This window comes from Ctenopharyngodon idella, chromosome 17 (genome assembly GCF_019924925.1).
Source record: "Ctenopharyngodon idella isolate HZGC_01 chromosome 17, HZGC01, whole genome shotgun sequence".
NCBI lineage: Eukaryota > Metazoa > Chordata > Actinopteri > Cypriniformes > Xenocyprididae > Ctenopharyngodon > Ctenopharyngodon idella.
This window is the reverse complement of record NC_067236.1, coordinates 7,508,488-7,522,717: the sequence shown is the minus strand read 5'-3', so window position 1 is coordinate 7,522,717 and position 14,230 is coordinate 7,508,488. Positions and strand designations below refer to the sequence as shown.

At 36.0% G+C, this 14,230-nt stretch overlaps 1 protein-coding gene across 5 annotated transcripts in view; it reads right to left on the bottom strand.

Annotated features, from left to right (window-relative positions):
- Nucleotides 1-14,230, bottom strand: part of shtn1 (shootin 1) — a 34,369-nt gene that overhangs the window by 7,120 nt on the left and 13,019 nt on the right. For 4 of the 5 annotated variants that reach the window (XR_007925844.1, XM_051867545.1, XM_051867544.1 and 1 more), the window contains exons 4-15: nt 13,484-13,578; nt 8,281-8,446; nt 7,263-7,360; nt 6,822-6,903; nt 5,170-5,264; nt 4,867-5,013; nt 4,030-4,183; nt 2,733-2,859; nt 2,382-2,584; nt 1,069-1,175; nt 355-405; nt 52-178 (exon numbers count right to left, since the gene is read on the bottom strand). Coding sequence is in view for 4 of the 5 variants with exons in the window: in XM_051867545.1 (XP_051723505.1) it covers nt 52-178; nt 355-405; nt 1,069-1,175; nt 2,382-2,584; nt 2,733-2,859; nt 4,030-4,183; nt 4,867-5,013; nt 5,170-5,264; nt 6,822-6,903; nt 7,263-7,360; nt 8,281-8,446; nt 13,484-13,578 (1,452 nt within the window). In the remaining variant the exon portion in view is untranslated. The remainder of the gene's footprint in view (nt 1-51; nt 179-354; nt 406-1,068; nt 1,176-2,381; nt 2,585-2,732; nt 2,860-4,029; nt 4,184-4,866; nt 5,014-5,169; nt 5,265-6,821; nt 6,904-7,262; nt 7,361-8,280; nt 8,447-13,483; nt 13,579-14,230) is intronic. The other variant, XM_051867547.1, reaches the window with a different exon arrangement.

The window sequence follows — 14,230 nt, the reverse complement described above, 5'->3', positions numbered from 1 at the left end:
GCTCAAGGGACAGAGAAAATGTGGTGAAATGTGTGTGTGTTTTTGACTGACTGTTATTCTTTGCAGCCTTCAATGCTTCCCTCCGTCTGTGCAGGGCTTTCTCTAGCTCGGACTTCGGTGATGGTGATGGAGGGCGTGTCCCAGGCGAGGAGGAGGGAGGAGGGCGCTTGACGGAAGTCTAACAGAAAGATTCCATTACCATGCTAACAGCTGGTTTTCAATTGCAGTGCATTATTATTACATTATTTATTTTTTTATTAAAAACATATTTACTTTCATATAAAAATATATACATTTTTTAAGTGATAATAATAATAATTTATATTCAATAAAAATAAATAAAGCAATCCTGACCAAGATTCCCTGAAGTTCCTGTATGGCAGAATTTGACGGTGTCTGTTCTTTCTGCAGGGAAACCCATCAGAAAAATAATTAAGCAGCATGTCATAAAATAAAAGACTATGTAAATGGGTGTTATTATTTTTAAAATGTTAATTTTTTAATTAAAAAAATAACTTATATATGGCCTACTCACAAGGCTGCATTATTTGAGGAAGAATACAGTAAAAACAGTAATATTGTGAAATATCAAAATTAATTCTTGTGATGGCAAAGCTGATTTTCATCAGCCATCTTCAGTGTCACGTGATCCTTCAGAAATCATTAATATGCTGAATTGTTGCTTAAGAAACATTTATTGTTATCAATGTTGAAAACAGTTGTGCTTCTTAATATTTTTGTGGAAACCATGATTCAGTTTTTTTTCAGGATTCTTTGATGAACTCTTGTAATTCTTTGTAACAAGTCTTTACTGTCACTTTTGGTCAATTGAATGCATCCTTGCTAAATATTAATTTCTTTAAAAAAAATTTTTTTTAAGTGACTCCAAACAATTAATTGGGAGTAATTTGATCAATTGATTGGCAATCATAAGTAATTTAATTTAATTACAATATTTAACTGTATAGAACAGTAAGAGCTTAAGTTAAGAGCAGTTAAAGTGGAGAATTTGTATGGCAAGTTGGATTCAGGCTGAGTGTTTTGTTTGAGTTTTTATGAAACGTGTACCAGTCCAGGTCTGGCTCTGTTGGTTGTCTGGGTAACGCGTCGGAGTTGAACTCCGTTTTTGATTCGCTGCATCATCTCATCCACAGCTTGCTGTTTGATGTCCTTCTCTGTCAGATTAAAACACAGATCAACACACATTCATTGCGTGAATGTTCCTTCAGTTATAGAATATGCAGATGCACTTATGATAAACAGCATTTATGTAGATGAACACACGTCTGCTGCTTTTCATCAGCAGTCAATTTAGACACAGAATAATATCAGACATACTGACACAACTAAACGGAATTGCGAGGGTTTCTTTTTGAGCTGGCATGCACAAATATTAAAAAACAAATCAAAAGAAAGGTAATCTATGATGTTTGTCTTTGTTTAGTGGCCTTGGAAAACACTTTTAATCATTCTGTCATTAACTGGAACAAAAAATCTGAATATTATCTGCTTACCAGTCTGATGTTTTTCTGACATGATAAAAATCTCTAAAAAAACATTCTCTTTTCCAAAGACATTAAATTGGCAGTGCGTTTCAGAGCTTAGTATAGTCCAATAAAAACCTTCTATTCATATGAGATCATAAAAATGTTGTTTGACATTAACAAGAACACCAGAAAGAAAACCGCAATTACGAGAAAGTATCTAAGCTTTGGCCTGCACTTATACTTATTATAGGATGTGAAAGAATTTTAGTCAGTTCGTTCAAAAGATTGGATTCCTCGTAAATATTCAAACCCAGTGAAAAAGTAAATCAAGTGCTAGTGATAAAGGAAAGGCTAAAGTTCACCAGTCAAACTCCATAAACCTGAACTTTGTGAATTGAAGAATAGTTCAATTTTTGTAAGCATAAAGTGTTTGTCCTTCAGCAAAAAGCTGCAAGTCTTCTTTTTTCTTCTCTTCCATCTTTTTTTAGAATAAGGCTGAAAGAAATGGCTCAGGACAAACTTGAACTTGACCCAAGTCTTTTACTTTTACCCACTGCTGTGACGAGGAACAGAACTTTACTGGTATACATTAATTACATTCCATCTGATTGAATTTACTGCAGCATTTTAATTGACACTTAACACGGATCATAAAGGTCTGAAATCTTTCATGCGGCTCGATGATGGCGAACACAACTGCAGTCCTGCTAAAGAAACAAAACAATGAAAGAACCCTGAACCATCAGCCATCACTGATTATGGTGCTTTTAAATTATCAATCTATGTAAACTTTGCATTTATTAATTATTACACGCATCCTTCAAACAGCAGAACTTTTAACCTGAGTAGATTTATAGAATTGAAATGGAAATATGCCAGATCTTTGCTCTTTACCTGGCGTTTTCTCAGAGGAGTCTTTCTCCACTAATGCAATTTCAGTGCTCACATTTTTTTTCTTACGAAGTATAGACAGCAATGAGCTGAAGGAGACAGAGATAAAAGAAAGAATTAGAAAATAGCTACTGGCTATTAAACAATAAAAAGAGAAGAAAAAAAGACAAAAGGACAAGTCCTTCGATATGTCCTGTCCAAACTTCCTGTTTTAACAAGAAAAAATGTCATTGAAACTTCCCAATGAGCAAACATAATTTTTAGATTATATTATTGGGCTTTTGCCAAATGCTAACTCTCATAAGAACATGTATACACTCATTTTGATAGCTTTTGGCACAAATAGACACTCACCTGAGTGGGTTGCTTGAGGGGGCAGGGGGTGGAGGTGGAGGAGGTGGGGGCGGGGGAGGCGGAGGGGGCGCTGGAGCAGCTGGTGGAGGGTTGGAGATCTGCTGGAGCTTCTTTTTAAGTTCCTCCACTGCAAAACACAAAGGTTTCTTAGAGATACAAACACCTGGTTGGTTTTGAGTGCTGTCTGAATTTAAGCAGGTATAGCATACACTACTGCTCAAAAGGTTTTTTTTTTTGTTTTTTTTTTAGAGAAATTAAATTAATACTTATATTCGACAAGGATTCATTAAATTGATTAAAAAGTAACAGTCAAGATACACTGCCCGGCCAAAAACTATACTTATATTTAATAGGCAAATATTTAAGAATCTATGAATGGATCATTATTACAGTGATTATTATGTTTCTAGCATGTTATATGCCAAACATATAACATGCTAGAAACACAATAATCACTGTAATAATGATCCATCTATAGACTATAGTATTTGCCTATTAAAGTCCAAACAGCGACTTTTTTTTTGCCGGGCAGTGTATTTATGTTACAAATTTCTATATCTAAAAAATGTCAATTTCAATTAAACATTGTTTGTTTGAACTTTACTATTAATCAAAGAATCCTGAAAAAAATTTATCATGGTTTCCACAAAAATTTTAAACTGTTTTCAACATTGATAATAATTAAGAAATGTTTTTTGAGCACCAAGTTTAGCATATTAGAATGATTTCTGAAGGATCATGTGACACTAAAGTCTGGAGTTACCTGCCGTCATAAGAATAAGTTACATTTTTAAATATATTAAAATAGAAAACAGCCATTTTAAGAGCTATTTTGTAATACTATTTCACAATATTACTGTTTTTACTGTATTTTTGATCAAATAAATGCAGCTTTAGTGAGCATAAAAGCCTTTTTTCAAATGAAACTTTTGAACAGTGTTGTATCTGCAACTGATTTAAATAAGAGAACTAATGTATTTCAGGCATCTGTCCTACAACACAGCTCAACAACAGACGAGACCTGATGAAGTGGTTTATGTGGCTTTTAAAATATGTGAACCTGTCAGGGTTGTACATCATTTTGAATTGAGAATACTGTTTAAATTCCAGCTCAATTCAAGAATTTGAACTGAGGTATCAAACAATATCCAGAATTGAATTTAAACTTAAGGAAGAGGAATGAAATTGGAATGAAATTCCAATTCAACTTTATGTGGCCAATGCAATTCCAATTGCAGATCAAGAATTCAGAAAAGCTTTTAGTTCTTAAACTCTGAATTATTCACAACAATGGTACCTGTGAATCTGAGGTCTTTGGCTTCAGTTTCAGCTTTAGTGTGTTTGTGCTGCCACTCTTTATTCTCCTCCTCCAGCAATTCTGTCTGTCTCTGTAATGCTATCATCTGCTTCTTTAATTCACTGCTGTGTATCTGTTCTTCAAGAGCTTTTACCTAGATTCCACCAAAATACACAAAGCACAACAATCAAAGACAAAAAACATTGGTCATTAAAATGGAACGTGACCTTTGAATCGTAAAGAATGGTTCACTTACAAAATGAAAACTCTGATATCATATAAAGATTATGTCATCAAATTAAATGGCGACCAGGCTCTCTCTGGGTCACATCCACTTTTACGGTATAGAAAACAGCAGCGTGGACACTGGATATGCTAAATATCTCCTTTTGAGTTTCACGCAAGAGTTGCGACACATTGGAACGACACGAGTGTGATGAAATTATGACTTTTTTGGGTAAACCATCCCTTTAAGGCAGTACAAAATAGTGACTGGTCATGATCTTGTCATATTAAATATGTCATATATTCTGGCTGAAAATATAAAGTGGTGACAGACACCCACAAAGTGAGTCAAGTTGACTCCAGTCATTCCACCCAATCCTTTAATCATACATTAATGATTGTTTAAATGCAGAATACTGCTCAATTTTATTTCTTTTACACAAGCAAGTAATAAACTGCATGTGTGAGTTTTTGAGTGACACTGGGAAGGGCTGGTGTGGTTAATTTGATTGGTTTGTCGGTTATTATTTTAATGACATTCAGTCTGTACCCTCTAAGGACACTGTGACCTAAAGGATACTGTGAGGATTAGTGTGTGTGTGTGTGTGTTACCTGCTGTTGATGCTCCAATCTCTGAGTCTCTAGAGTGTGTGTCAGTGAGTTGATCTCTGCGAGAGCTTTCTGCAGAGCTTCTGCTGGAGACACAGTCTGGATCAATATCTGGCTTTGTCTTTTCAGCTTCTTCTGTTCTATTAGCATCTTCATACACACAGAGAGAGACAAAGAGAGAGAGCGTATACACTCACACACCACTTAATTAACATATTCCAGAATTACATACATATTCAGAGTTCCTAGAATGTCTTATGCATTTCAATAAATTAATTATGAAATCAAATCAAACTGAGCTTTCACCTCATGTGCAAACTTCTCTGCTTCAGAACGCAAGTCCCTCTCAAGCTTTAGATCTTCCTGCAAGGCCTCAAACTCATCTAGAGCATACTGAGAAACTACACACAAATACACAGGTAAGCATTCAGATTAGGGATGCACCGATACCATTTTTTAAGGACCGAGTACGAGTACCGATACTTTTTTTCTAGTACTCGCCGATACCGATACCGACGCCTATACATTTATTAATTTCTCTCTCTTTTTTTTTTTTGTGATGTTGCAGTTTTCCAAGCACAACACAGTGAGACTAATGAATGTAGGACAGCTTCTTTATTATTACTCCAATGAAAAAAGTAATAATTTTGTGCTTGTCACAAACTTAAAGCACAAATTTCACAATGTCCAATAATCTTCAAAGGGCATAATTACCAATATATATAATTGTTGTTATATAAAAAGAAATTTACAAACAATACAACAAATACTATAGAGATACAAATTAAATAAACTTGTTTTTCAGATACAATAGGTTTATTTACAATGTATACATTTATTTAACATATTTTGTTGCTTTATTAACATTAATGACAAATATAGGCTACGGTCCCTTTAAGACCGAATCCATGGATACTGACACATATTCTGTTTTCACCCAAATGTTTACATCCACTTAAGCCATAACCGACTGTGTTCACGTGAGATACTCCACACGAACTATGTGTGCATTTGACCATTCAGGCGCAAGGAGAACTGATCACGCGCTGTCTGAGAGAACTGGGATCGCGCGCAAGAAAGAGAGAGAGTGCGTCCGAGAGAGGGAGCGCTTCTGGTCTGTGTCATTCAGCGCAATTCCGCCTATCCCGCCTTCAGTAATCGATAACGAATTGTGATTGAAAGCATGCATTTTGCAATGTGTGGGTTGTCATCATTAATTGTGAAGTATTTCCACACCTCTGAGGCTGACATTGTTTCTGCTGCTGCCGCCTGTGTCTCGGTGCACGGAAAGTTCTGTCAGTTACGTCACGTGAGGTATCGGTCTTTGGTATCGGGGGTATTTTTACGAGTACGAGTACAAGCACATGAGCTTGGTATCGGTATCGGTGCATCCCTAATTCAGATGGTTAGAGTCTGGAGCCTTGATGTCTGTGGCAAACAATTTCAACACACAATCTTTGAAATGTTTATGGTGCACATCAATGGAACGCACATCATTGTTGAATATTCTCTTCTATTATAGGTAACAAATGTGCAGTTCTCTCATGTACTTCATATAAAAAAATGGGTATGGTTATATTCTTAATTGGAAGTAAAAAAAAAAAAAAATTAATTCATACATTAAACTGTCGAACAACTCAAAACACAAAACAAACAAGCAAACAGAAAGTTTAAAAATGAAAATTATGTATTCTGTTCTTTTTCTGATATGTTCATGATCTGTTATGTGTCTATAGTCAAGCAGAAGGTGATAGAAATAACTCGGATTTGGATAAAAATATACTGTAATTTTAATAACAGGACAAGCAACACAGTAAAGGCTTTGAATGAAGCAAAGAAGATGTACCAAAGTGTGAGTACAGAGGTTAGGATCAATAAATGTCTGGATTGGAAAGCAGTAAAGAGAGAGAGAGTGCTTCATGTAAGAGGATATAGTAGAGAACAGGAGCACAACTGACCTCTGTTGTATTTTCCCAAGAGTTTCTTTTGTTGGAATGTTTCGGCTATTAAAACAGTATTATCATGTTTCTCTTTCAGGAGCTTAGGAAGAAAGGGAGAGTGAAGGCTTCACTTATTTGGGCATTAAATTGGGTCATCTGAAACATTGAACAACATGACACAAAGACAGCCCCCTGTTTTCCTATTTGATAATCGTTATTCTGAGTGAAAGCCATTGTGAAATATGGCAAGGGTTAACACTAAAGACATTAAGGAGGTGGATCAAAACCCTTCCGTTCTGTCATGATGAAGAGGTTTTTACATCCATTAAAAAAAGTGAATGGTTTTAGAGTGTATATACTAGACCCTTTTAAAAAAATATGTACAGAAGATTAACCCTCAAGATGAGTATTGGTTGATTAATGCAGTAAAACCCAAGATTAAATGTCTTTCTCACATACCTCCTGTTTAGTTTGGCAGAGCTGCTCTCTTGTTGCCTCCAGATCGATCACTATCTGCTTCTTCTCAGCCAGGATCACCTCTAGTTTATCCCTCAGCTCTACGACAAATAAACAAGAAATGTATTAATAAAAAACCTACAGTGCAAATCAGCCTGAATTCTCAAGTGTCTCGTATATCTTTTGCTGTAGTGTGTCAGTAGGAAATGTCAGTTTACATGTCCAAACATTCCTTTTGCCATTAATTGTAATAATTGAGTGAGATTTTTGTATGCACAAGGAGTTTGACAACACCTGGTATGCTCCACACAGAGGTCTGACCTCACCATCAGAGTCCATCAGGGATTACATGAAAAAAATTGAGACAGACTAAATCCAGAAGAAATGCAGGAACGTCTCCAAGACGCTTGAAGAAACCTACCTGCAAAGCTACAGTACTGTGAGAAGTTTTAGGCACTTAAAAATGCTGTAAAGTGAGGATGCTTTCAAATATAATGTCATAAATAGATTGTATTTATCAATTAACTTCTATTAACTAAATCAAATCAATATTTGGTGTGATCACCCTTTGCGTTTAAAACTGCTTTTGTCCAGGTACACTTGCAAATAGTTTTTCAGGTAGCTGTGGAGGTAGGTTTTTTTCAAGTGTCTTGGAGACGTTGCTACAGTTCTTCTGAATTTAGTTTCTTCATGTAATCCCAGATGGGCTCGATGATGGTGAGATAAGATCTCCATGTTACATATATGTAAAAGGTGGAGTTTTTCATTTCTGCTCTAGTAATAGCATCAGACTGCAAATATAATGACTGCTTTCACACATCATCCATTATTTGACTTAACAGGTGGTCCTGCCTTAATTTCATGAGGAGCCAGTGTTGTTAGACCCAGTTGAGCTGCTTATTCTTTAGCTGCAAGTGGTGTAGAAATTATACACTTCACCTTTAATATTTAGATACAAAAAGGATAAAGTGATAAAAATATTTTATTAAGCAATACATCATGGGACAGTGCATTGACCCACCTGTGATGACAATCTGACAGTGAGAGGAGCTACAGACACCTGACGACTCCTCCTGTGGATCTTCTTCATCCTCATCGTCAAGCTTGATGTCGGCGATGACATCAGCACCAAGACGGGACATATAGAGCATACTCTTCCTCTTCAGAGAACGGTTCTGTCTGTTCAACTGAGAGAAAGATATACATTTATGTACTGTATTTAGCAGAATGACCTTGGTGTTGCCAGTATCAAGCTGTACCAACTGCTACACAACTGAAATGCTAATTTACTTAGTCTTGGAAAAGACAGTGTCTTTTGACAGTGCAAAAAAAAAATTTGCAAAACCAGCACAAGTTAATCTAGTGAGGGTAATGTCATCACATTTATAGGAATAATCAGAGATCAAAATGACACCAGTAACACCACAAATGATATAAAACCCAATCCGGTGATTTTCTGCATTTGCCTCAGAGTGAAAAGATATGAGAAATCAAATCAGCAGCATGTAGACAGACCAGCCCACTGGAACCCCAGTGGGCGCCCATGCAATTCCCCTCAATCACACAGCCAAACACACACAGCACGAACACTCTGGAAAAGAGCAATAATCAAGGGCAAAATAATAGACATTTCATTACATGTATGCAGGGGCAGCAGCAGCAGACACTCCTGTTTTCATAAATAATTACAGCATTCTATCAGGCACAGCCACGAACCCCCACCTTCGCAACATGTACATACCTGCATCCGAGAAATTTTACCTTTTTGAACATCCAATTAAAGTAATTTAAGACTGGTGATTCACACTTCAATTAGGGAGGCCACTTAATGGAAACTCAGAGAGCCAATGGGGGTGGAGGTATGTAAATTAGTCCCGGATGACATTCCGGTCAAAGAGAGAAAAAGAGCGGGAGGCAGGGATAAAATGCCCCCTCTTTAACGAGCCTTTATTAATGACATCCAAGTGAGGACACACACCATGTGAATCCATTTCCTGATGGCGTCCTTCCTGCTGAATGCATCTTTTAAAAACGCAATCAACAACACATAATATGGGGATAAACACGCAGAAACACACGCATACACGCTCGCTCTGTGATAATCATCCAGCATTGATGAGAGCGCAGCGGCAAAATTACACAGTGGCAGAAATCAGACGTGCGTCCCGAGGTGGCCAGGCCCCTCATCTCCTCTGATCACACATCAAAACAAAATGTCATGTGTTTGGATTGCACTTTGATTTGCCTGCCACCACCCGCGAACCCTCATCCATTACTGCTTTTTAATTCAAAATGTCCCAGAGTTTAAGAAATTGATTATGATTTCTTCTTTTTTGTGTGTGTGTGTGAGGGGGGGGGCATTGGGGGGAAATGAGGTGTCTGCCAGCCTCGGGGTCTCTTGGCAGACAAAATTACAGCCATCATACACAATAAATCATACAGCTGAAATGTAGAGACTTTTTGAGACAATTCCACTCGCTATCCTCCAATCACACCTACCAAAATTTTTGGACTCATTTAAATGTAAATTTGGGATGAGCCAATGCTGTAATTTTCACAATGTATCCTTCACATTTTCAGGAAGAGGTGAAATTTTTTTTCCACCGTGCAGTCTTAGATGCAAATCAAGACAAAGTCTTCCACACTTGTTTTATAAATATTCGCAAAATTACTTCACATAAATACAACAAGCAACAAGTCAATATCAATATTTTCATGTCCAGTTATTTATTTACTGGATAAGAAGGATATTGTACAGTCAGCTGGTCATTGTGGCAAAATAAACCTACACTGTAAAAAAGAATTGTTGGTTTAACTTAAAAAAAGTAAGTTACCTGGTTGCCTTAATTTTGTGTTCATTGAAATTAAAATTTTGAGTTAATACAATGAAGGCGATTAGTTTAATCAACAGAAACTAAAAATATTATGTTATCTGAACCACATTAATTATTGATGTCATAAATCATGAAAATAATTTTTTACAGTGTAGGAAAGCACCAATATTACAATTCTGGCCATTAGTGATAAGGCGATTATTATTATCATCATGTTATGGCAGATAATAGATAAATGTCGAGTATTACAATTTTATTACATTTTATGTATATATATTAAAAATCAAACACTAAAAACTAAAATCAACCGTTTTAATATATTAAATATATTAAAATATTATTAAACATTTATTTTGAATTGTAGTATTTCACAATATTCGTTTTTTCCAATATTATTATTTTTGATCAAACAATAAATAAATTAAAAAAAAATCTTAATGTCCTCAAGCGGTAGTGTAAAAAAATAACTGTTGGGAAAATCAACAATTCTAATGCAAGAAACTAGAACTTAAGAGACCAATGCAATGCAAAGTGTTTCCTGCCTTACAATAAAGACAGATGAGGCACTTGAGATAATTCGTCTATGTGCTGAAAGAGCAACTAGTGACAAAAACAACTGCATCCTCAATCAGACATGTGTCCTGACAGATGGAAGATGAGCAAACCTGTGGAGGCCAAAACCTTGCTGTTAGTTCCACAGACGTGAGGGGTTCGGTGTGTGTGTGTGTGTGTGTGTGTGTGGGGGGGGGGGGGTTGGTTCACAGAGCAGCCAGGACAAAGGGCATCTGTACCGGTTTTCATGCACAGTGGCCACCGGCGAACACAGAACAAGCTGGGCTGTGCATTTAAGGATGTCAGGAAACCACTGATTGGTTAAATCAAGCTTTTATCCAACACACAATGCTGAGGCACAAAACGGCCCAGCTGCAGGTCTATTTCCTCCTCACAAATGAAATGCTCTGCGGTCTTCCTCAACCACAGCTTTCAGAAACATCTGTGATGGCTTCACATACAGTACTTCAGGGGAAAAAATTTATACCTCAAGAGAATACCCTAGAACTACATTAGGAAGTGATTTTTAAGAAATGGCAGGAACAAAAATTTGTCGACCATTCTAAATAGCCAAGAGTCCACAGGGTTTTGTCATCTCAGTCTATTTTGTCATACAAAAATGGAAGTGCGTTTTCCTTCGCACAGTGAAACGTCTTCTTTTCTTGGACAAAGAAAGACGTCACGCGACAGCTAGCCTGCTTCTAAAACGCAGGACAACAGTGTCCTTTTTCAATCAAAAGACTATTTTCTCCTGGTCTTTATCTCTTTTATCTGTGTCTTTATTCCTTTCACTGCTACTGTTCTCTCATTTCTCTCTCTGTGTGTGGTGATCAGAGCTCATCACTGACAGACAGCAGAAGAAAGTTGATTCATCCATCACAGAGACGGCAATGAGCCGGTAATCGTTCCCGCTAATTTGCCTCACATCTGGGCTTTTAGAGATCCATTTACCTGCTGAGCGCTCAGCGTAGATGCCACTTCACTTTTCAGACCGGACTGAGCCTGAGCGGCGGAACCGAAACCCGACTAAACAATGTGTGGAGCAGGTACTGATGGCAAATTGAATACTTCTGTAATGAGTGGGTCCAATGAGGTGGACAGGCAGTCAACACCAAGATGCAGGTATACCGGAGGGAGATGGTCTTAAAATTGACTCCAGCGTGAACTGAATGGAGTGACTGCCCATGTGGAGTACAATTGTGTGTACTTTGCTCAGGATGGAGGAGGAAATAAATGGAAGGTTGGATGGATGGAGGCATGATGAATCCCTACCTATTTACCATGAAAGCATAAGCGAAAACATGAGTGTATGATTCTAGAAGTACCGTTTCTGAGAAGAGTAGAGCAATGACTCAAATGAATCAGAACAGAACAGAGGAGAGCAGAATAGATGACAAACAAATGAAACAGAACAATATGGAAACGAAAGAATTTGAACAAAAGAGAATCACATGTAACAGAGCACAAATTCATTAAATGAAACAAAAACATCAGAATTGAATAAATAAGAACAAAACAGATTTAAATGAATCAGAACATAGAGCAAAACCAAAGAAAATTAAATGAAACCGAACAGAACAATATCAACTGACACACAAAAGAATATTAAAAAATGAACCAGAACACAACAGAATCAAATGAAACAGAACAGAGGAGAATTGAATGATACAGTGAAAATAAAATAATAAAAAAAACAGAATCAAATAAATAAATAAAAACAGAAGATAATCAAATGAACAAAACAGAATGGAATACAAAAAAACAAAAGAGAATATCATGAAACAGAACACAAGAGAATTAACTGAAACAGAATCAAATCAAATAAAAACAAACAAAAAGAAAAGAATATAATCAAATGAATCAGAAAAGAACAGAAGAGAATCAAATAAAGTAGAACAGAACAGAGGAGAATCAAATGAAACAAAACAGTTCAGTACATAATAAAAAAAACAGAACTGAATCAAATGACACAGAAATGAATCAAATTCACAAGAGAATCAATTGAAAAAGAACATAAGTACAAAAGAGAATCAAATGTAACAGAACATAATCAACTGACACAGAACAGAATAAAAAAAGAACCAGAACACAACTGAATCAAATGACACAGAAGAAAATCAAATCAAACAAAAAAACAGAATCAAATGAATTAAAACAGAAGATAATCAAACGAACAAAACAAGATCAAATCAAACAGAGCAGAATGGAAAAAAACAACAAAAGAGAATAACATGAAACAAAACAAGTGAATTAAATGAAACAGAATAAAAACAGAATCATAAATAAGAACAGAACATAATCAAATGAATCAGAACAGAACAGAATTAAATAAAGCAGAACAGAACAAAAGAGAATCACATGAAACAAAACAGTACAGAATGAAACAAAACAACAATCAAATGACACAGAACTGAATCAAATGACACAGAACTGAATCAAATGACACAGAACTGAATCAAATGACACAGAACACAACAGAATCAAATGAAACCCTACAGACGGAATAAACAGAAATTGAACAAATGAGAATCACATGAAACAGAACAGACAGAATCAAAAGAAATGGAACAAAAGAGAATTACATGTAACAGAACACAAGAAAATTAAATGAAACAGAATCAAGTTAAACATCAAAGAACAGAATCAAATGAATCAGAACAGAGCAGAACAGAGAAGAGCAGAACAGGACAATCAAATGACACAGAACTGAATCAAGCGAACCAGAACAGAATGAAATGAAACAGAACAGAATCAAATAAATCAGAAAGGAGGAGAATCAAATGCAATATAAAAGAATAAAACAGAACAGACAATCATAACTTTATTGTAAAACCTCACCTTTGAAGCCAAAGCCTCTACACTCTCTCTGCATGTCTTCTCGATCTCTAGATTCTCCTGAATGTTGTTCACCTCCTCTATCACCCTGTGTGACACTGAAGACAAGAAAATGTCAATTATTTTGATGGTTTCCTCAATGCAAATACACTACAGTTGTCACATTGCATTCATAGACAAGGTCACAACAATTACTCTGCCCTAAAACTTAGAACAGCCCTTTATCATGGTCTCCAGACTCCTTTCACACAAGTTGACTTGGGACATTTGGTGTACAAACAGCTAGAACTACAGTTTATATGGTGAACACAACACATGCTAACACAATCTCAGCAAGGATTTGAACTGTTTGGAAATTTGAAAGCTGTTTGAACAGCACTCACAGCAGTCTTCTGTATAGTGTTAGATGCTATACTTCATCTAAAACATCTTGTCAACATTCTTATATAATTATTATACACGCATTTTCTATGATCTATTAAAATGGACATGAGTTTTGTATCCACCCGTCTGTCATTCTATAGGACTATTTCCTCATCTGCTGCATATTTTAACCTTTTGCAACAGTGACTATATGATTTTGATACATCTTTTCAAGCTGGAGACAATTGAGAGACTCATACACAAATACTACAAAAAGGTGCTAATGTTTACTGATGCTCAAAAAAGAAACAATAAATTAAGAGTCAATGGGTGATCATCTGCTTTTAAAAATTTTGAAAGAATTTGGTATTCCATTACAATACACAT